The 23,520-nt window shown below is 45.3% G+C and overlaps 1 protein-coding gene across 1 annotated transcript; it reads left to right on the top strand.

The window, feature by feature from the left end:
- Nucleotides 1-302: 302 nt before the first annotated feature.
- Nucleotides 303-21,975, top strand: NHERF1 (NHERF family PDZ scaffold protein 1). The gene is made up of 6 exons (XM_074224629.1): nucleotides 303-919; nucleotides 13,323-13,484; nucleotides 14,674-14,827; nucleotides 19,056-19,096; nucleotides 20,775-20,861; nucleotides 21,196-21,975. Exons 1-6 carry the CDS (start codon nucleotides 506-508, stop codon nucleotides 21,385-21,387), a joined length of 1,050 nt encoding a protein of 349 aa, XP_074080730.1. The 5' UTR covers nucleotides 303-505; the 3' UTR covers nucleotides 21,388-21,975.
- Nucleotides 21,976-23,520: the final 1,545 nt, after the last annotated feature.

Raw genomic sequence — 23,520 nt, 5'->3', positions numbered from 1 at the left:
CCTTCGAAGCCATGAATCGGGCCCCGACTTCCCGAGAGTTGGCCCAGTTGAGGCAGAAGCCCCGGCGCCACACCTCCCAGCCCGGGCCAGGGCTCAGGACCGCTGCTCTCGGCACTTTTCCCGCGGCCCGCTCCGAGGGCCTATTAGCAGCCCCCGCCCCTTCCACGTCCCCATTGGCTCACGTTGTTCAAGCGGCTACAGCAGGCTCCGCCCAACCTTCCCCGCCGGTTCCTAATTGGGCCCGGGCGGCCCCACCCCCCGGGATAAGGGGCCGCGGCCGGGCCCGGGCCGCTCAGACACCGCGCCGAGCTGTCATTGCTCTCCTCGCTTCCCTGGGAAACTTGGAGGCGTTGGCGGCGGCCCCTTCCCAGACACCTCCTGCTCCCCGCTCCCGCTCCCGGCCCGGGCTGCTCGCCCGGCTTCATCCCGGATCCCCGCCTCCCAGGGCAGGGGTGGGAGGGGTGGCCCAGCCCGACCCGCCAGCCCCCCGCCGTCCCGGAGCGAGATGAGCGCCGAGCGCGACCCCGGCAGCGCCCTGCCCCGGCTCTGCAACCTGGAGAAAGGGCCCAATGGCTACGGCTTCCACCTCCACGGCGAGAAGGGCAAGGTGGGACAGTTCATCCGCCTCGTGGAGCCGGGCTCGCCGGCCGAGAAGGCGGGCCTGCTGGCCGGGGACCGCTTGGTGGAGGTGAACGGCGAGAACGTGGAGCAGGAGAGCCACCAGCAGGTGGTGAGCCGCATCCGGGCCGCGCTCGGCTCCGTGCGCCTGCTGGTGGTCGACGCCGAGGCCGACGAGCGCCTGCAGCAGCTGGGCGTCCGGGTGCGGGAGGACCTGCTGCACCGCCAGCCGCCCGAGGGCCCGGCCCAGCCCGCCCCGCCGAGGGCCGCGGAGGAGCCGCCGCCGGCCGACCAGGAGCAGGTGAGGCTCCCGCGGGGGCGGGGAGCCCCGGCCCGCGCGCCCCGATCCTGGCCCCCCCGCCACCCCGAACTCTTCCTCGGGAGGTGGGGGTCCGCGTCTTGTCACGCCTATAACTTGAGCTGCTGTCCCCCCCCCATTCCCAGTGTCACCAAGAGTGAAGGGTGGAAGCCTGAAGGGAACGAGCGCCCCGGCTCTGTGTGTGTGTGTGTGTGTGTGTGTGTGTGTGTGTGTGTGTGTGTGTGTGTTTCTGTCTCCGTGTGTGTGAGTGTGTGTTTCTGTCTCTGTGTGTAACGTGTAAGTGTGTGAGTGTGTGTTTCTGTCTCTGTGTGTAACGTGTAAGTGCGTGTTTCTGTCTATCTCTGTGTAAGTGTGTGTAAGCGTGTTTCTGTGTGTGTGAATGTGTGTTTGTCTCTGTGTGTAAGCATGTTTGTGTCTGTTTCTGTGTGTGTGTCTGTGTTTCTGTCTCTGTGTGTGTGCAACGTGTTTGTGTGTAAGTGTGTGAGTGTGTGTTTCTGTCTATCTCTGTGTAAGAGTGTGTGTGTGTGTGGAGAGGCAGGTGATAAGATAGAAACTGGAACTCAGGGATGCAAAGAGGGAGTTACAGAATATACATCCCCATCTTCTCCCAGCTACCACCTTGTGTCTGTGTTAGCAAGGCCAGGGGGATATTTGGGGAAGGCTTTTTAAAACCTCAAAACTCAAGAAGTGAGGGGAGCATAATGTGTATCATTAACCTCCGGTTGAACTTCATCCCTCCCTAAGTGTGATGTGGCTTCTAAGAAAGAAGGAACAAACCCCACTGCCTTGGGGCAGGAGGGGGTTGGTTGGGGTAGAGGCCAAAAGATGGGGGTGGGGAGGAGGAGAAAAGAAGTGAGTCTCCCGGGGTGGTGATACTGCCACCCAAGAGGATTTATGAGTCTCTGGAATGTGAGAAGTAAGCATAAGCCTTTATCTGGGAAGCTGAGGGAAAAGAGACTCAGAGGGGACCTGTTAAGGGAGAGTGGAGGATTTCCCCCCCCCCCAACCTTAATTTACTACTTTTTTTTTCCATGTTTGGTTTTCCCCAAATGATCCCAACTTGGATCAGTGGGTTGGAGAAATATAGAGTTGTTGTTCTGAGCTGCCTGTCCCCAGAGATTATGGGAGATTTTAAAGAGTCAGGAAGGGGTGGGTCTATGGCCTTGCAGAATTCCAGGGGCTCAGTGCTGGTACCCAGCCTGGGAAGAACAAAACCTGGATCCTCAGCACTTGGTCTCCCAGAAAATTGGATTGGTAACTTGTAACCAGATGGCTTCCTGCTGTCTAATGTGGACAAGGTTGGCACTAGAGACTAGGAAGAGCTCAGAGTGGAGGAAGGGCCTTGTGCAGGGAGATTGGGGGCAGGGTAGAGAGGGACAACTGGTTAGGTCACCAGGAACCCTTTCCTCGATTTAACTGAGTGCTGGGAACACCATCCTCCACCTCCACTATGCTCTTACTTCCTGTCTGTGCCAGGTTGGCTCTGATGAAGGCACATGTACAGGGAAGGGAGGGCAGGAGGAGCTTCCTGTCAGGAGGGAGAATCAAGTTGGTGCCCTGAGGTGAGTCAGGGAACAGGTAACCTTCAGTCCCCACCTAGAGCTTACTGTCCTCAAAATTTATGCTGAGGCCATCAATTAGTCATTCTCTATTAAATTAAGTGAACTTTAGTCTCTATAGCCCTTTCCCCCACCTCACCATTCTTCAGATTTTTCTCCTGAGATCTTGAAGGCAGAAAGTTAGGGATCTAGAAGCAGCTCCTTCCTTCTTGTTGAAAAAAGTCCTCAAGCACAAGTTGCTCCCCAAGTCCTGCCTCCTCCCCCATCCAAAAGAGAGAGTTTGAACTTCCTCCTCTGGGTTGTTAAACCTCCCATAGTTTCTGTCTAGGGAAATATGAATTTAGTTTGAACTCTCTAGGGGGCAAAGGGGTAGGTTTCTTGAGACCCATCAGAGAGCCTGCACTAGCTTGCACTTTTCCAGGGAAACAGTTCCAGCTGCTTGAGTCCAATAACCTGGCCTCAGGGGGATTCAAAACATCTGCGTTATGATGCTCAGTTGGACTCTATTGAACTACTTATGCTTACCACTTGGATCTTGGTGCAGTGTATGTGTGTGTGTGTGGGGGGGTGAAATGTAGGCAGTCTCCACACTAAGGAGTCAGCGACTTAATTCATTTCCACCTTGCACTGGGGGATGCAGAGAGTGAAAAAAACTCAGAAAATCCTTGGCCTCAAGCAGTTTATAAGCTCTTTAAGGGCAGGGAATGTTTCTGAGTTTTGTTTATGCATCTCCAAATACTTTAATATGAATGATTAGGTGGCTTGGTGGATAGAGAGCTAGGCCTGAAGTCAAGAAGACTCATCATCCTGCCTTCAAATCTGCTCAGAAACTTAATAGTTGTAAGACCCTGAGCAAGTCACTTAACCCTGTTTACCTCAGTTTCCTTTATCTGTCAAATGACCTGGAGAAGGAAATGCAAGCCACTCCAGTGTCTTTGCCAAGAAAACCCTACATGGGGTCACAACTGAACAATGATAAAATACCTTAATAGATATTTGAAATTGAGGTGATTCTGGATGTCCAGTGCCTACTATCCTGTGGATGGTATAAGCAAAAATAAGTACTACCTTGTTCCCAGGAAGGAGGGAGATCCCTATTGCTTTGAAAAGATTGTCTAATCCCGACAAAGAAGACTTACCAGCAGCCCCACCAATGATCATCACTCACGTTTTTTTTTTATAGCATTTGACAAGAAGATTTATATATCTTTTGATCTTTACAGAGTACTAACTCACAGCTGTAGAAAAGCAGTTTTGGATTCATAAAGTACCTTAGAGATTTTCTCATCTAATTCCCTTCATTTTACAGATGAGAAAATTTATGCTGAAGAGATGGTGAATGCCTAGCCCAACAACACACAGCTATAAGTGACACCCCCCCACCCCCATTCTCCAGCTCCAACTTCTTTGCTCTTTCCACTGGCCTCTATTTACACTAGAGGATGCAATTTTAACCCTATTTTTTATGGATGAGAAAATTGAGCTTCAGGAACATGACTCTGGGGGATATGAACATTGCTACTACCCCATTTTATAGAAAAAGGAGGCACCTCTAAACAATATAAATATTCCCCTCTTTTACCAATAGTCTCAGGTTAAGGAACTTGGTTAAAGTAATCAACTAGTAAATTGCTGTTTTGAACCATTATTCAATCCAAGTCTACTGACTCAAAAATATGTGTTACTTTCACTGACCCTGGTCCATTATTCTGGTTCCCATTCAAGTGTCCAGTAGTCTGGGTTTCAGACAGCTCATGGTTTTTTGTTCTGTTCATAGACTCTCTCCAACAGTTCCATCCCTGATCTATGAGGTGGGAAGAAGATGGGTATTCTAGTTGAGAATTCAAATAGTAGGTAGGCTGGACTCAGATTAGACTCCCAAAGAGTATTGGGTTTTTGGTTTGTTTCTTGAAGAAAAGAGATTCGTATTGGAGCACTGAAAAGATTACAATAGGGATAACATTTGAGTTACTGTGACCAGGGCCTTCTCTTGAGTTAGAGATTCTCCTATTTTACACCAGAACAATCTTATTACTTATATGAATTTTCCAATGGATATGGTAGTTTTGTAGAGAACCCAGTGTCCTTAAAGTCCTTTAGAGATAAGGTGAGCCTTATCTGAAAGCTTGGTATGTGGAGGTGGAGTGGGAGGAACCAGGGCTTCTCTCAAAGTGAGGGTGCCCTTTTCACTAAGAAAATTTGCTAAGAAATTTGTTGTTCAAATTCAAAGGACCTTTGCCAGGTTCCAACTATGTAAAGGAGTACCGGAGATTACGTATGGCACACATCTATTTTGGGTTAGGCTATTATCAGACGTGGTCCCTGCCCTCATTGAGGTCATAGTCTAGTTAGTGGGTTGTGATGGATACATAAAAACCACTGTAACTGCTATTCAAAGTTGTGTTTAAGTCATGAAAGACAAACCTATGCTCTTCTCAAACCAACAAACCTATTTCAGAAAATTTGCCTAAGCATTGATTCAAATAACAGGTTCCCCTGAAATCTCCTAGTTTCCCCCATTTGGGAACTGAGGATAGGTGTAGCTTCATCTGGAAGAACTTCCCTGCTCCCCCCCCCAACAGATTTTTCTAGTTGCCCTTCACTTTAGGTCCATGCCATCAAAATAATATTGGTGTAAATTAAAATGATTGCAACTAAATCTAATAACACAGGATTTGAAGTCTAAAAGACTTGGATTTGAATTTCCACTCAAGTGACTGAGAACTGGACTTGGGAATTAAAAAGACCCATGTTGGAGTCCTGTATCATACATTTACTTGCTGTGTGACCTTGGACAAGTCACTTTACTCCCTCACATGTAAAAACAAGGGGTTAATAACAAGACCTATCTTAACAGATTTATTAAGGATCAAGGAAATATGTGGAAAATGCTTTGCAAAAAGCACCATTAAATACGAGCTTTTTTTTTACACCACTGCTGTGTCCTTGAAGAAGTTCTAACTATATCTGTCACATTCTTACTACCTATCTAAGGTTGCTTAATCTTTCTAGGTTTCAGTTTTCCCCTTGAGGGAAAATATTTAAGATCTGAATCAATCTTTAAGATCTGAATTTGTGAGCAGATGAAATCCTGTTTGATGTAAACTTCTTTGGCTGTATTATCTCCTTCAGCAGTATTATCTCCTCCTTATTATGCAATAGCTTAGATTCTCTACTAAGATGTTCTCTGCAGGATAGTCCCTCAGGTGCATAGACAACAAAGCCAGAGGAGGTCTGAGCCTGGATGGGAGGAGGTGGGGTGTGAGGGTGCCTTTGTATTTAAACCTTGGGAGAAGTTCTAGCTGACTCTTCTTGGGACCTATGATGTAGCCTCCTAAAAGGTAAATTAATAAACTCTCCTTTATGAGGTCTGGGATCTAAGCTCCTCCATCACACCTACACCAAGTGGGCCAAGTGGGTACTGTACATGTACTGTACCATACCATGCCATACCATAGCCATCATTCTCCACCCCCCCCCCCCACCCAGATCAGGCCACTGGACAATGTCCTTGGAAAAAACACAAAGTCTATTAAGATTCCCCCACCCCACCCCCGCAGGTCATAGTTGACCTGACCTGTGGGAGCTTGGGAGGATGGGTAGGAGGGCTTTCCTAGACATTAAGCCTAAAATTTCTGGTGAGTCCAGAGATCAAGGCTCCACTAGAGATTCTTTGCCCACAGAATCCACAGTGGATGTGGCCAAAGGGGAAAGCATGATGAAAGGTCATAGGGTTGCCAGTTTAAAGCCACCTCCACCCCCAAAATCAGTCATGAGGTTCATTAGGGGCTTATTTAAACTACTTGTCTCCACCCAGAGGGATGCAAAGGATAGGCAGCTGAACAAGTGAATGACCTTCCTGTGCCCATTAGAACACAGAACTGGGTCCAAGAAAGTCTGGGCTTGGGGGAGGGACTTGTAGGACAGTACCTGGAGAAGTTATTGACCTTGAGACAGGTACCAACCCACCCCATCCCAGGCTTTCCCTGCTCCACCCCTTGCCCCTTAAACCTGAGCTCCAAATCTTTCACTGTAAGTTTTCCTGGGCAAGAGTAGGGAACAAAGTTATAGTGAAGGGTCTTAAGAAATGGCCACAAGCTGTTTACCCCTTGGGCTCCCCTTAGTAGTGCCCTCTCATCATCCCCACCCCACTGGGCTTGTGGAAGTAAACTTTCCATTGAACAAGCACAAAGTTGAGATTAAGTTACTGTATCACAATAACTATTTTCTAACTGCTTGGATCTGTGCTGGAGGAGGGAATAACTAACTCTTCAGCAGGGGGTGGGAGGCCAGTTAAGGTGGAGGGAAGGAGGGGCCATGTCATCTGCATGCTTAGTGCATGGTTTCATCCTGCCCACTTCCTAGGGCAATGTGTCCTGTGCCCAGATTGGGTTACACTGATTGTTTGAACTTTGCTTCCAGGGTTGGGAGGAGGGAAAAAGCAATGTTTAGAGTCCAGTGACCTGACCTTCTGATTGGGGGAAGGTGTTCCACCATGCATTAATGCCCCCCTCCTTTTTTTTTTAAACTTTTTTTTCATTTTTTAATTCAATTTTATTTTTGGTTCCGAATTTTTTTTCTCTTCTATTTCCCCACCCGTTGAGAAGATAGGAAAACAAAACTGGTTCATATATTCGTGTGTGTATGTATAGTTGGAACTTCATGTTGCTTAGCCTCTCCCATAGATCCACAACAGTTCAGTCGTCATCTCCTTGCATTTAGCCCTCAACTAGGGGAGTGTATGGTAAGAGCACAACTGGGCTGCCATATTCTTTTTTAGTGTCCTGGCTCCCAGGAATCTCTGGAAGGCAACCTCACAGACTTGATTTTTTTTACCCCCTGGGGCTGCTGAGATCCCTAGGACTGTGCCTGGCAGGGTACCCTGCTGGGGCCAGATTTTCTTGTATCAGAGTCTCTGTAGTAGCAGAGCCAGACATTGTTTGCATAAATAAGCAGGTAGCCTGCCTGGGAAGAAGAAAGGGGGATGGGAAGGCCTTAGTAAGAGTCCTTCATAACTCTCACCATCCAGCTTTCTTACTTCCTTCTCCCCCCAACACCCTCCCTTCCCCCAACAGCTGTCCCTGGGGACCAAAAACCTGAAGCAGATCTTCAACCCTTTTGAAGTAGCACCCCCTTCTCCCAGGCTGCCTTCCTGTCTCTATAGCACCTATCACCATGACATCAGGGCTGGGGGAGGGGTCAGTGCCACAGAGACAAGAGAATGGGGCAGGTCATTTCCCCCACCCTTCTTGGCAGCAGTGGGGAGCAGGGAGCAATCATGGGCCTAGTCCTCAGGGACTTTCACAGATGGATTAGAGTATCACCTTTCCCAGGCTTTCCAGGTGGCTGCCGATGGGGCCTATTGAATTCCCCTGAGAGCAGTTGCCTTGCTCTCTGGGCCCAGCTTGTAAGGAGGTCTGATGGTGGTGACAGCTACTTCTAGGGTGGGGATGGATTCCAGGGTGATTGAACTCTGGGATAATATGAGGATAATAAAAGCAACCATCCAATTGGATGGGGTGATGATGGGATCTGGGACTTGTTCAGAAAATGAGGAGAAGGTCCTAGGAAGAAGCTGATAATAAAGAGGCAGTATCTTAGGAAGGGGTGAGATAGGAAGCAAGGGTCATGTTTGCTGAGCACAGGGCAGCCCAGCCCCATTCCATTTGTTAGTTTGGACATGTAAACTCTTCTCTGGATATATGTTGCTCATTCTTCATCTTCTTTTCATCTAGGCTAACCCCTTAAAACTAAGGAATGGGGAAACTCTCATTCTGAGGTCCTTATCAATGTGACTAGGCTACCATTTTCATTTTTTTAGAGCCCAGACAATGGGTAGCACTTTGAGTGGCATTTAGGCAGTGTTATTGGTCGGAAGTTTTGCCATAAGTTCTCTACCCCCATCCATGGCTGTTCCGTTTCAAAGAGGTCAGACAAAGCTTCAAATACAGAGCCCCCCTGGAAAGAATATCTCCTGCTAATAGCCAATAGAGTATGAACCCTGTGATGATTCAGTGGCCCTGGAAAAGAAAGCATCATGAAGCACAGTAGAAGAGGTGGGATTTAAAGGGTAGGAGGAAAGAAGATGGTCAGAACTGCTCTCTTCCTCTTGGGTGGATAGAAAGCCAAGTTTAAAAGAAGAATCCTACCCTCAGAGACACTGAAAGATAGGACCCAGGTCACTTCTTCTAGTACCTAAAACCGCCAGTGACTTCCATCACTCTTTTAACTATATTTTGAACTAGTAACCACCCAGCCCAACTATCCTTTCCTAATTCACTGGGAGTCAGTTAATCCCCTGTGTTTGGACTATTTCCTCAGAAGGAGAGCAGCAGTAGCATGGTCTCATAATTGTGTGTGTTCTCTCTGCTCTGGGAAAAGTGTCTTTCTTTTTAAAGCAATAAGTAGGCAGAGGAGCAAACAAAACTACTCTTCCCCCCTCATCCTGGATCAGGCTGTGAGTGTCTCTAGACTGTGCTCCCTTTCAAAAGAACCTGTCAAAGAAGTGGTACAGACTGAAGGCCCTGGAAAGGAAGGGGAGTTGGGTGTGGCCTGTGTAGTCCAGACAGCTTGGGGGGGTGGGGGGGAGGCACACTGCAGAAGAGCCTGTTACCCTTTCTAATCTAGCCATGAGTTAGTTCCCAAGCCACATTCTAGGTGGAAGGTCTAAAACCCAGGAATGCTCACTGCCTTGTTATTTACTGCAATCTTTACCTCTGAGGTTCTGGTCATTGTAATTCAAGACAGCAACAGCTTCTATTATATGCATTATAATATGAACACTCCGGAAGAGGAAGGCTGTGGGTTTCATCAGTCCCTAAGACGACTCTGTACAAAGAAGGCATGTAGCCACAGTAGAGAGAGAGAAATGAACCCCAGTAACTGTCCCTCCCTTCTTACTGACTCAAGTAGAGCCATTTGGCTCTCTGGATCTCAATTTCCCCATAGAAACTGCTAGAGCAAGGGTGAGAGACCTTAGCATTTGGTGAATGCTTTTCTTTCCTTCCTTAACTGGCTCCACGTTTCACTCTGGGTTTTGTAGTTTGTAGACCCCAGAATAAGAGGACACTGATGCAGAGCTTCCTGGTCCTTGTTTATCTTCTTGCTTTCTTAGCATTGGTTCCAGGGGTGGGCAGGTTAGAGTGGAGGAAATTTTACTGTAGGTCTGGCTGGGACGGAAAGCTGAGCTGATCCTGGCAGCAACTTGTCTGACCTGTTCCCTCTCACCTTGGCATTTCTAGGGAGGAGGGTGAGACTTAAAGCTTTGTGAAGGGATTAGTACCTCATCCCAAGAATGGGGGGCAGGGGGAACATGGGAAGTGCAGTGGCTGGAGGGGGGCACAGAAAGGGCACTCATTTGATGCCAAATGGAACTGAATGGAGAGAGATTTTTTCTGAACTATGCTGAGAGTGGAGTAACTCAATCTGTTGGGAGGCAAGAGAGGGAAGAGACTACTCAGGCAGGCCTAAGGAGAAGGTAACATTACTTCTTAGGTCTGCTAATCTCCACCTCCTCTATTAGTAGAGAGGGTTGGGTGGCTAAGAGGAGAAAGCTGCACCTGTGACACCCCCCCCCCCCCCCATTCCCCATGCTCTGCCTTTGGCCTTGAAAGAACAACCAAGGATAGCCAAGCCCAGATGTAGATAGTTGGCATTTGGACTCTAAAAGGAATTACAGGCAAGGGTTCACCTCTTTCCTGACTTGGCCTCTGTCCCTCCCATGCACCCCAGCAGGGAGCTCTAGAGTGATTAGCCTTGAGTTTCCCAATCGAAGCTCTCTAAGTGGGGGAACTGCTCAAGATTCAGAACCCTTCATTTCTTTGCCTTTCCAGACCACTGATGGGTTAGGGAGAGGGTTAGAAAAAAGGAAGAAAGATAGCCAACAAATTAAGGAGCTTCTCTGAAAGAACCCAGTACCCTTTCTGGTGATGCAAGTTGCAACTGGGCCTGAGGGGAGCGGAGGTGGACACTTTGCCAAAGGAAACCCCAGTTTGTTAGCTGAAACATTTAGTCACCATGGGACTTGCAAGTTAGGGCAGGAAGTCTGACTGCAACTTAGGTCCTCCCTCCCTCCCTCCCTGACTTTTCCACTTCCAACCTGAGTTGGGTTCCTGTTCTTGAAGTCCCTTGGGGACTATCTCTCCATCATACTCATACCTGGAGAGTCTATACTCATACCCTATCAAAGGACTGGGACTATTGAAGATGGATCATATTTTTCTTAGCTTTTAACCTCTTAGAGATCCAAAGTGAATATTAAGGCTTTGCTTTGGTTGCCTAAGTTGCCCAGGGTAGGGATGGGGGAAGGCTGAAAGTAGGTAAATCTTACTAAATATCTCAGTGCCCCCCCCCCAAAAAAAAGTCCTGAGGTAGCCTTTTGATTATTAAAACTTTTAACTTGGCCTGGGGAATAGAATTATAATATCCACAACTGAAGACTTTAGAGCCAGTCATGGACAGAGATAGACCTGGACTAAGAAATATCTGATTCAAATCTTCCCTTAGGGGGCAGCTGGGTGGTGCAGTGGATAGAACACTGTCCCTGGAGTCAGAAGGATCCGAGTTCAAATTTGGTCTCAGACACTTAATAATTACCTAGCTGTATGACCCACGCACAAATCACCTAACCCCATTGCCTTGCAAGAACCACCACCCCCCCAAAAAAAAACCCCAGATCTTCCCTCAGATATTTACAAATGTGACTCTGAGTAAGTCAATTTAACTTCTTGGTGCCGCTATTTCTTCATCTGTAAAACAAGGGGGCTAGATTGGGCTTCTAAAGTCCCTTCCAACTCTAAATCTATTATCCTGTTATCTAGTCTACCCTCTTCATTTTACAGGGAAACTGAGGCACAAAGAGAAATAATAGAACCAAGGTCACAGTGATTTAGTGGCAAAGAGAATTAGAACCCAAGTCTTCAGTATTTTTTTTATTAAAGCTGAACTACTTCTCACATTACAAGTTTAGAAGAAAACCACAGATAATCATTTTTAAAAATTGATTTAATATCTTCATTCCCAAGACAAATTCTCAAACTAGACTTTCTTTTCTTTTTTTCTTTTTTGCAAGGCTATGGGGTTAAGTGGTTTGCCCAAGGCCACACACCTAGGTGATTATTAAGCATCTGAGGTTGGATTTGAACTCAGGTACTCCTGACCTCCAGGGCCACTGCTCTATCAACTACGCCACCTAGCCATCCCTCAAACTAGACTTTCAACCAGGATTGTACCAGTGATGCCATCAGTAACTGTGTAGCCTTGGTCCACAAGTTTCCCCTTATCTGATTATAGCCTTTCCCTTAGTGAAGTCTAGAGACTTATCTGGAATAGTGAGTATCTAAGCACTCCTGAGTCCTTCAGCTTATCTGAGTCAGAAAGTTTCTGAGGATAAACAAGCCTTGGTTTTTACATTCAGTTATTTTGTCCCCTCCCCTTCCTGATACCCAAATCATTCCTCCCCACCTATGGACAAATGTCCATTCTGCAGAGGGAGCTGGGCTTTGGCAGAGCTTTGGGAGGGCCAGAATGAGAGGAATAGATGTTGGTAAGGATAAGCTTACTGTAAACATACAGCCTGGCTTTCAGTAAACAGTCTACCTTAGTGCTATGCTCTTCTTCCAGACACAAAGTGTGATTCAGAGGGGTAACTACCCATTTCCTTCTTAAAGACTCAGGTTGCTTTACATTCTTGTTCTTCTCTCTTGGCCTCAGTCTAGGGAAGAACAAATCCTTAATCCACTGGAATGGAAGAGATTCCTTCTGCTACTCCCCAGAGTCAGATTAAGCATGTAATTTTTTTTTCAATGAACAAAAATCTATTTTCTCTTCTTCTTAGCGCCCCCCCCCCCTCATCCTGGAGGGAAAAAAAAAAGAAAAACAAAACCCTTATAGTAAATATGCAAAACAAATACCTGCATTGGCTGCATCCAGAAAAGGGAAGCCTTATTCAGCCATCACTTCTCTGACAGAAGGTAGATAGTGTGCTTCATCACTGTCTATTGGCCTGTGAATTTAAGATCTGTGACTTTAGAATCTTCAAGGAATTTCTTCTTACTAAGATGGAGGGCACTCTGGCAGTCTACCACAATTCTTAAAAGATCAATTCTAGGAAGTTGCTTAAGTGCTTGTGACCTCTCCAGAATCAAATAAATGTTAAGTTTTCTCAGTCCAAATCCAGGACTAAATCCACTGTGTTTTTGTCTTGCATGACTTCATACATATGATTGGTTTATTATTGTTGTTATCGCTTGCCTTCTCAAAGAATGGGGGACAAACTGGAGCAAGGAAGAGAATTTGGAATTCAATTAAGAAAAAAGTAGAATTTACTGTGCCATACTGTTTCTATGCCACTAATAGCAAAAAGATAAAAATCTTAATTAAAATGAAGGGTCTAAGATTCTGAAATTACTAGATTGCAAACTTGATGAAGGCAGGCACTGTATCTAATCTAAACTTTTTATCTATCCCTCCCCCTGGAGTTTTAAACACAATAAATAATTAATGAATTTTTTATTCAAAGATTACCTAGTTCTTTTTTACCCCTTCTCCCCACTTTATTTTATTTTATAAATAATAAAACAGTCCCCGGCAAAGGAAGTGACTTGCCTGAAATCATACAACTAATTAGTGTTATACTCTGGATTTGAACTCAGGGTTCTTCCATGATAGTATGTTCAAATGTCTCAGGTTCTGTAGGGTCCAAATCCATGATCCTCTCAAGTCTAAACCTGCTTACTGCATGCTTCAAATAGAATCTGGGAGTGAGGTTACAGCCTAGAGCAGGAGTGGAGGAGGATATTGAAGTCTCTATCCTTCTATGTACACAGAAGGAGCTGAGGCCCCGACTTTGTGCTATGAAAAAAGGTCCCAATGGTTATGGCTTCAACCTGCATAGTGACAAGTCTAAACCTGGGCAGTACATCCGTGCCGTGGATCCCAACTCACCAGCTGAGGCTTCAGGACTACAGGCTCAGGACCGGATTGTGGAGGTAATATTTCTTCAATGTTTTTGTTTGTTTGTTTTTTATTTTTCTGGTGAGGCATGGGGTTTAAGTGACTTGTCCAAGGCCACACAGCTAGTAACTATCATGATCCGATTTGAACTCAGGTCCTCCTGACCCCAGGGCCAGTACTCTATCCACTGTGCCACCCAACTGCCCCTTCTTCATCTTTTAAATCCTCTCTTCCTTAGGTTTTCAAACTCTCTCTCACCTTCTTTCCACTAACCTTTTCTTATCCAACTTCTTCCTAACTAGATTGTAAACTGTTTGATAGCAAGAACTGTGTAATTCATTCTTCCTCCAACAAAGCTCTGCACCTAAGAAAGGGCTCAGTAATTGTTGGTTGAATAAACAAATAAAATCCCTTTCCTTTTCCTGGCCTTCACTACTCAGAATCCCACTCTTGTCTGAAGACAAACTCAGCTGCTTACTTGTAGCTTAGTAGTCCTTGCCTTAGGCAAGTCACTTATTCTTTGTAGTCCTAAACTGGACTTTAAGAACCATCCCCAAAAGAGGTTCCCTGGAACTCCTGGGAAGAACATAGAGACTGAGTGAAAGGACATAGAGACTAAGTGAAAGATTTGATGGAAGAAGAAACAGGAGTTAGCTAGTTTATATTCACCTGAAGAAATAAGGACGTGATGGAACTTATCCAGATGTCTTTGGATCCACTGAGAGGGAGTAGGAAGGGTGGCAGACCCTCATAAAACAAAGCAGATTTGCATTTCTTCCCAAATCCAACCACCAAACTAATAGAATAGTCCATTATAACTGTACTTTCATCTTTCTCTGGGTGGACTGGCTTTCCATTTAGGCTAGAAGCTTCCAAAGGGAAAACATCAAAAATTTTCTTCACAATTATTTTTTATTAAGCCTCTAGTACATATCAGGCCCTATACTAAGCACTAAAGATACAAAGAGAGGCAAAAAATAGCCCATGGTCTCAAGGAGCTTACAATTTCTTCCTCTTCCTTCCCACTCTGCCTAATTATGTCTTTTATCAACACAGGATGCTTTGGGTTGGTGAATGGATTTTATTTCCAGTTGTTGTGAGGGGCAGAGGATGGGGATCTGGAGTTCCCCTGGGTTGTAAGATGGCACAACCTTACCCTCACCCCCACCCTGCCATGTTCCCAAACTTTGGCTCACTCCTCCAACTCTTTACCTACTCTCACAGGTGAATGGGGTCTGTATGGAAGGGAAACAGCATGGGGATGTGGTCACTGCAATCAAAGCTGGTGGAGATGAGACCAAGTTGCTGGTTGTGGACACGGAGACAGATGAGTTCTTCAAAAAGTGTAAAGTGATCCCATCCCAGGAGCACCTGAGTGGTGAGTAGGAAGGAGGAGTGAGGAGACAGGCCTTGATTTCAGGAATGAAACAGCATCAGGAGCTGCAGAGTAGAACAGGGTGAAGGGGACTGAGGTGGCTAGTTCTTTTTCCTCTCGCTAAGGTTCTTAGACCTTCTGGGGCTAGAACCCCTGGCACTGCATCTTACTTTTCCTTCCTGAGATGTAGGAAGCTGGCACAGATAAAGGGAGCTGGCACTGAGGCCCTGATGTGGGCAGGGCAAGAGGGAGTTGGCAAGGGTGCTTTAGCCAAAGGCTAGGAGAGGGAAGGCAGTCTGCTGGGCTTGGGGGGAAGGGCAGATGGTCTTTTCTCTGATGGATGGGGGTAGGGAGAGGGAAATAAAAGAACCAGGATACCTTCTCCTCCCTACAACTTCCACCAAGGGCTTTTTGTCATGGACTTTGTGGAGGAAAGGGTTAACTCTGTTCCAATAAAGAGCAGGAGCAGGATAGCTTCTCTCCCTTCCCCCACCTCTTCCCCTCTCTCAGGTTGTCTTGGAAACTCCAGGCATGCTCTGCAGAGCAGTTGGTTCCCACCTCGGGTCTCCCAGCCCCTGCCCTTTCCTCCTCCAGTTCTTGCCCCTCCCCCCTCCCCAGACCCTGCCTAGGCAGTGTTGTCGTGGTATCAGTCAGGAAAGGGTTAAGTGGACCCTGCTCACTGTACTGGACCCTGCTGGAGATGACTCCCTGGGCTGTGAGCCATGGAGAGGGTGTGACCAGCTTGGACTTTGCCACAAGCTAGATCCCCTGGGAGAATTTGGTGTTTGAGCCAGGTTGGTGGCTTATTAATACATTCCTGTCACATGTGTAGAAATACTTGGGAATGGGGAGGAGTGATGAAGCTGTTTTTCAGCTGATAAGAAGATATGCATCTTATCTCCTGACTTTAACCCCATGGCCTCAGCAAGAACCGGACCCTGAGAGCTCCTGAGGGACAACAATAATAATAACTAGCTAACTATTTTAGCTTTAAAAGTTTGCAAAGTCCTTGTGTGATAATGTAAATAGAGAGAAAGCTTCAAAGTCAAAAAGACCTGGATTTTAAATCTGACCTTTAACACAAACAGGCTGTGAGTAGGACCTTAGCCAGGTCACTTAACCTTGTGAAGAGCTGCAAGGAAAGAGAGCTGCAGATTCAGTCCCACTCTTTTGCTAATATTATCATCCTTGATCTTCTCACGGCTGTAGGGAGCTAGGTGACTTTCTTAGGCTCAAACCACTCGTAAGTTTTTCGAGATTTGAATTCTGGTCATTCTACCTCTAAACCTGAATCTACTTTGCCACTTTGGTGTTCAGAGGTCTGTGGTAGGAAGTCCTTGAGTGGCCCTTGGAATAAGAGGCCAAAGAGGGGATGGAACTGATAATTAGGCACCAGAAGAAGCTGTGATTGGCTTGGCAAACTGAAAATAAAGCAGTGCCTGAATGATTTCATTTGGATGGGGGTAAGAAATGGAATCCTGACCAAAGAAGTTCACTTTTTGCCTCTTTCCTTCACATCTCTTAAGCAGGTCTTAAATAGCCTAGAGAACCTTCCCAAGGATAATACTTAATGTTCAGTTATCACATGAGGACACTAGAGAATTAGAAAGTGCAAGGGTGAATGCAACCAAGTAAACATTTCACAGCAACACAACAGGTATGTCCCTATCGGAAACAAATGAACAGCCCCAGTGGATGATTTCTGGTTCATGTCTTTCAAAGAGTACTGTTGACTTTGATAGTTTACAGAGGACTAGCATCAACGATGATAGTAAAAACCAGTTTACAAAGGACTAAACAAGACAAATGGAAAACTATAGGGAATAAACATTAATTAAGCACCTACCATTGTGTCAAGTGCTTTACAAACATTATTGGAAGGTGTAGTACTGTTACCTCCATTTTACAGATGGGGGAGGTTAGTTAAATTACCTGCCCAGGGTCACACAGCTAGAAGGTATTTGGAGCCAGATTTGAGCTCAGGTCCTCCTTACTCTACGCCCATTGCTCTATCCACTGCATCACTTAACTACTTCATTATTATTTTTTTTAAGTTTTTGGAAGGCAATGGGGTTAAGTGGCTTGCCCAAGGCCACATAGCTAGGTAATTAAGGGTCTGAGGCTGGATTTGAACTCAGATACTCCTGACTCCAGGGCAGGTGCTCTATCCACTGCATCACCTAGCCGCCCCACTATTATCTTTAAAACAAACAAAAAACTCCTTACATCAACTGACTAGAAATGAGAATTCAGTAAATAGTAATTAAATAACTCTACCATTCCCATAAAATGTAAAAATAATGTTCCTTTCAGAAGAATTGTAATTTTTAATCCATTTTTTTGATATCTCCCTTTCAGGATTGATAGCTGGTTTTTGTTTTTGGTTTGTTTTTTCTTTTTTTTTGATAGCTATTTTAATAGGCAGTCTTTGTGCTAGTTTTTGTCTTGCAGATTTGGTTTTCATTTCTTATAGTCTGGTTTTATCAAATGCTAAAGGTTCTTCCATTGATAGCAACTAAGTAGACATGTGGTAAAGTGGTAAAAACTGGGCTGTTGTGATAACGGTCAGAATCCTCCTAACCCTCTACCTCCTTTGCTCTATTGAAATTGGAACCTGCTCTCCAAGGGCAACAAGTACCTTATTCACCCACTCTTGTTATGGGCTAGGAATTGCCATGGATCTGGGGCATCTGGCAACAAAATTCTGGGACTTTGCCCTGTAAATGAATCTTGGAGAAAAGGTCCTGGAACTTAGTGACAGTGCTAGAATCCAGGACACCAAACCAGATGTTCAGTTGCTCCCTGGAATACTCTTCTGATAAAGCAACTCCTTGGGGCAAGATCATTCTTGAGTCAAGGGTAAGACTATTTCTAAGTTTGTCCCAATACTGATGCTTAGTAAGACCTCCATCCCCACTCCAGGGGGGGGCTATACACTTCAATTTTTAATGAAAACACTGAAAATTCAGAAGATATCTATTTACATGGGATAACTAAAACCTGTGGTTGTGGCCCTAAGGAACATACTTCCTCTTGATAGAAAGAAAAGAATAGCAGTCTTGGTCAGGAGATCTTAACTTCAAATATACCTTTCTTTCTCTGTAACTTTGCTCAAATTGTATAACTTTTCAGTGCCTCAGTTTATTGATTTATAAAATGGAGATCATGATAGTTTCACTGCCTGAGTTATTGTGACTTAAGTACTGAGCAAATTTTTTTATATAAATATTTTATGATTTTCTATTATATACAGTAGTAATTTCTACCAATCATTTTTTTTGCAAGATTTTGAATTTTACACTTTTTCTCCTGTCCCCCCACTAACAGAAGGCAATCTGATTGTCTTTACATTTGTTTCCATGTTATGCATATATCAAAACTGAATGTTTGGGGCAGCTAGGTGGTGTAGTGGATAAAGCACCAGCCCTGGAGTCAGGAGTACCTGGGTTCAAATCTGGTCTCAGACACTTAATAATTACCTATAGGTATGGCCTTGGGCAAGCCACTTAACTCCATTTGCCTTGCAAAAACCTAAAAAAAAACAAAACTGAATGTTGAGAGAAAAAAATATATCTTTAAGGAAGTAAGAAGATATTAGAGATAGAAAAATTATGTAATATGTAAGATAACTTTTTTAAAAATTGGAGATATGGGGGTGGCTAGGTGGTACAGTGGATATTACCCACAGCCTTGGGCAAGCCACTAAACCGTATTGCCTTGCCAAAAACAAAAATTGAAGATAATAATTTTTGGTCTTTGTTTAAACTCCACAGTTCTTTCTCTGGATACAGATGATATTGACGAAAACAGATACCCTAAAATTGTCCCTGATTATAAGCACTGAAATATTAAGGCCTTAGTATAGGTACCAGTTACCTGATCCTCCCTTTTCTTTTCATATTCCTCACCCCTTCCTGGATTATATTCTTTACATCCTAAAACTTTCCCTTCTCATGTCAGATGCTACCAGGTGTGTGTGTGGGGGGGTCCCCCCCCCAATTTTCCTTTGGGGAATTCAGCATTTTATGGATCAGCCTTCCTTTCTAGGTGGGGGACATGGGATGACACCTCTTTTCTCTTAGTGAGTCCCAAAGAATGAGGGCAATTTCCACTCCTTTCCTGCCCATACCCTTAAATATCCCTGAAAAGTTTAGGTCATTAATGATAATGGTCAAAGCCTTTGAAATCATTCACATGCTTAGTGCTCTGTCTCTCTCCTTTACTCCTACAGGTCCCTTGCCAGAGCCTGTTGCCAATGGAGAAGTAGAGAAGGTAAAGAATGTTTCCTCTGTTGCCTGCCTGAAGTTGCTTCTCCAGCTTTTAAAAATCACTTCCTTAATGACCTTAGGGGTGTGTGTGTGTGTGTGTGTGTGTGTGTAAGTTCTGGGGGTTTGAAGCTTTCCATCTTTGAAACTCAGAGATGATACGCAACTTGGTGTCTGATCTGCTGAAAATCCCATATCCTGGGCTCTGACGCTTAGTCCTATGCATGCAAAGCCTAGCTCAGTGCAGCACTTAATTCGGAAGGAAGGAAAGGCAAGGCTGTAGGTCCCTCCAGAAGGCCCATCCTCCCTCCCTGCTAGTCACTGGGTGATGGCCCCCACTCCCTACCATACAGAGGAGACTATTCTTCCCTTGAAGAACAGAGCTTTAGTGTCCAGCCAATGCTCAGCCTCTGCTACTTCCAAGTCTCGGTTGAGAAAACAAAGCCGTCTTCCCCCCCATCCATTATCCCCTCCCCCCTGCCCAGTGGAGGAAAATGAGGAACAGGGGGTTGGGAGGAGACTACAGGGGCTGTCTGCCAGCTTGCCAGCGGGCCCCTAAGAGAACCATGGGAGAGGCTGGGAGCCAAGTTGATGCTCCTGCCCAAGAGATCCATGCTGGGAAAAGTTGCCCTTTCCTTAAATAGATAGCATGGAGGAGAGATGGGTATTTAGTAGGGTCTATTCTATTCCCCCTTAACCTAATGAGTAGACTGGTAGGAAGGTGGGGTACAGGAAACCAGGCTGTGCTTCTGAAAAGATTCCAGGGCAGAAGCCTCAGGGTAGGGGTGCAGAAAGAAGGAACAGAACAATTTCCCCTCCAACTAGTTCAACCTTAGTATGCTGAGACCCTCTTTCATGTCTGTGATCATATTCACAGTACTTTCCACACCCCTTACTTATCAAGGTTATTCTTCATATTCTTCAGGGAATCAGGCTTAGGAGAGGTTACCAGGGTTCAGAGATGGCAGGCAGGGGAGGGGGTGGTCCTTAGTACCAGAGATTCAGGGAGCATCATGAAGATTTTTTCACTAGGCACAAAACAGTCTAGAATTTCTAATGTGCAAAAAGGATTATCTCTACTCTTAAACCCAAGCTTCTGTAGTTAAAAGCCAGAGATAGGTTGATAAAGCCCACAGTTTTGGCTTCCTAAAGAATGAGGAATTCAAGAATTCAAATTGCTTGCTCCTCTGAGAAGAGAAATCCTCTACTGTAGCTTGTGCATTTTATTTTTTCGCAAGGCAAATGGGGTTAAGTGGCTTGCCCAAGGCCACACAGCTAGGTAATTATTAAGTGTCTGAGACTGGATTTGAACCCAGGTACTCCTGACTCCGGGGCCGGTGCTTTATCCACTATGCCACCTAGCCGCCCCAAGCTGGTGCATTTTAAAAAGGATTAGTGGGGGCAGCTAGGTGGCGTAGTGGATAGAACACCGGCCCCGGAGTCAGTAGTGCCTGAGTTCAAATCTGACTTCAGACACTTAGTAATTACTTAGCTGTGTGATCTTGAGCAAGTAACTTAATCCTATTAACCTTACAAAAACTAACAATAAAAAATAAAAAATAAAAAGTATTAGTGGTTCTGGGATGGGTATGGCCTTTTGTTAGTCTCATCTTGGGCTGAACTTTTTGTCACACTCTCTCCCTTCCTGATAATGCTCACATATATTCCTTATTTTTTTATAACAGGAGAGCAGTGCCACCTGGACTGAAGCAGTGTGTGAGAGTCCCAAACCAGCATCTTCAAGATCTACACTTAGTGAAACTAGTGATGAGGTATGCTTGAGCCCAGGGGGTGAATGGTCTACCCAGAGTTCCAGTTGGAACTCATTAGAGGTCGGTTCAGAAAAGAGGAACTAAATTTCAGAGACACTGAAGAATGACACAACCCAGGCCTCCTGCTTCCCAGCCATTGAGATTAGAACATTTGGTACACTAATCTACATTGAGTTGTTTTGGTTGACCTAGGTCCTTAGCCTTGGAACTAAGCTATGAAATAGTCTCCTTATCCCAATCTTCTCAGGCAGTTGGGGGTGGGTGGGTGGGGAGGGAAGACTCTGGTGAGTGGTGATTTAGTACTTATTTCACCCCTTTCCTTTGCTATCATCAGATGGATCTTCAAGATGGTCCCAAGAAACAAGATTCCACTCCACCCTCTTCTACATCTTCCTCTTCTGACCCCATTTTGGACTTCAACATCTCCTTGGCAGTGGCCAAAGAGCGGGCTCATCAGAAACGGAGCAGCAAACGTGCACCACAGATGGACTGGAGCAAGAAAAACGAACTCTTTAGCAATCTCTGAGCATCTGTTCCAATGTCCTCCTTCCTCCCTTCCCACCAAACCACATGGAGAGTGGGGGGAGCAGGTTGGAGGTCGGAGGGGACTGAATTGTGCCCCTTGGTCTTCCTTCCCTTTTCTCTTCTCCACTCCCCTAAATCAACGTACAAATCAGCACCAGCATCTGATTTTCCTAGACACTCATCTTTCTAAAGCCCAGGGAGCACATTTTTCTGTTCTGTCCTAAAAAGAAGACATCTTTCCCCAAACCCCTTCTTAGGGTCCTAAAAAGAATATTTCTTGACTACATTCTCTCCACCTCCTGCTAGCTGAAGGAGTATGAGACGATTTAATAGGATAGATTTTTTTTTTCCATACTATCCTAACATAACACCATCCAGAGAGCCTGGGAATGGCTGAATGAGAAGCCCTAAAAGGCAGAAACCACAGCTCAGGGATGGACAGGGTCTTCTCCCTAAAAGCTACAAATCAGGGTATTTGGGGTTTTGGAGGGGGGATGGAGAATGTTTGTTTTAGTGTCATACATAAGTTTAGAAGGATTTGTGTGCTATGATTAACATGATTTTTCCCAGTTTCTGCACTGGAAAGTTATTTTGTCTTGAGCTTGTTTGTGCCTACTCTTAAGAAAACTTACACAGCCCTGGGCTTGAGGGCAAGAGACAAGGAATCTTTGAACCCAGTACTACTTAGGGCCTTCACAGCTGAGTTTAGTCCATCAGTCAACAAGCATTTATTAAGTGCCTATTCCATGCCAAACTTGGGATACAAAGAAAGGCAAAGAAAGTCCCTGGCTCTCAAAGAGCTCACAATCTAATCCGTAATAAAACTCTAGCAGAAATTCCTTTGGTTCTTCTAACCTTTCCCTGTATGCTTATTCCATGTCCTATACCCAGCCTCTCCTTTCCAGATCTTTGGAAGGAAAAAAAAAGTGCCTATAGCTCAGGTTAGAAGGGCTGTTTGCAAATTTTCTTCTCTGCCCTTTCAACCTAAGATGGGGGAAAACAGTAGGCTTAATTCTTGAATTATTTGCCTTTATTCATAGAACTCTCCACCATACAAGGCTAAATCAGGTTTATAGGATAGAGATTATTATACCCTTCCCTGGTCTAGCTTCATTTAATGGCTGTCTGAGTCAATATGTACAGGTATACATACTTTAGAATAGTAACTATGGTGTGGAGAAACAGAGCTTTGCCCTCTGGGTGCAAAAGTCACTGATAGAACTTGTAAACCTTCAGCACTTAGAAAAAAGCTTGTATCTCATTACTAAATATAGGGCGTTTTTCTTTCCCTTGAACCTCCCCTCCCCCCCAGTCTTTTCTAGTTTCTGTCAAACCAGGTACAAAAATTCATCAACACACCCATTACCACTAGTCACTGGATTCATATTTACCTTTGAGGTCCCTACAGTTGAAACTTCAGTCTGGCACATTGAGGAAGGGGGACTGAGGTGATTAGGTAGCCTGGGAATGAGGCAGAAAAAAGGACTTTTGAGTGATGACTGGGTTATTAGGGGGTACTAAGCCCTTGGGGAGGCAGATGTGAATGCAGGGACTTGGCTTTAATCTCTTCCAGGCCTGCTGGTGGTTCATAGATTACTGGGACTGGTGAGACCCTGAGCCAGCTCCAATGATACTATCTTATCTGGCTAAAGCAGCGAGTCCTACTCTTATTAGTTTTGTTCCTCTAATCCCAGCACATATTATACATAACAGCAGCAGCTTGCAGGCCATAAAAGTTGAAGTTAGAAAGATGACGGCATATATTGTCTTTGAAAGATAGGGATGAGAAGTCCCCTAGATTGTAGAGGTTGTTTCCCAGCTTCCTAGTTTTATCAGGGGTGATATTTATCAATAGTACACACAGGTAGGACCTGTAGTTCGGGTTAACTGGCATTTGTATCCATTCCATGTGAAAAGGAGCACAGGCTTCTGACTTGGGCTCAGACAGCCCCTAACCTAAATGCGCAAAGAAGGGTAATATTCCAGGAGAAAGAGCACTGAATTTTAGGTCAGAAAGGTTGGATTCAAGTTTGAGGAAATAAATCAACCTCTCTGGGTCTCCACTACCCTACTTTAATGAGGGCATAGACAGGTAAAAGGCAAGACTTTGGTCCAGATTGTAATTCTCCCAAAG

Source organism: Macrotis lagotis, chromosome 2, assembly GCF_037893015.1.
Source record: "Macrotis lagotis isolate mMagLag1 chromosome 2, bilby.v1.9.chrom.fasta, whole genome shotgun sequence".
Taxonomy (NCBI): domain Eukaryota; kingdom Metazoa; phylum Chordata; class Mammalia; order Peramelemorphia; family Peramelidae; genus Macrotis; species Macrotis lagotis.
Note: the sequence above shows the minus strand (reverse complement) of the source record. Positions and strands in the feature narration are given on the sequence as shown.

What these genes read in the sequence shown, in the direction of transcription:
- NHERF1 (XM_074224629.1), top strand. Translation starts at nt 506, where the DNA reads ATGAGCGCCGAGCGCGACCCCGGCAGCGCCCTGCCCCGGCTCTGCAAC. An exon ending in CGCCGGCCGACCAGGAGCAG is followed by an intron (nt 920 to 13,322) that starts GTGAGGCTCCCG and finishes CTATGTACACAG; the next exon opens with AAGGAGCTGAGGCCCCGACT. An exon ending in CTCAGGACCGGATTGTGGAG is followed by an intron (nt 13,485 to 14,673) that starts GTAATATTTCTT and finishes CTACTCTCACAG; the next exon opens with GTGAATGGGGTCTGTATGGA.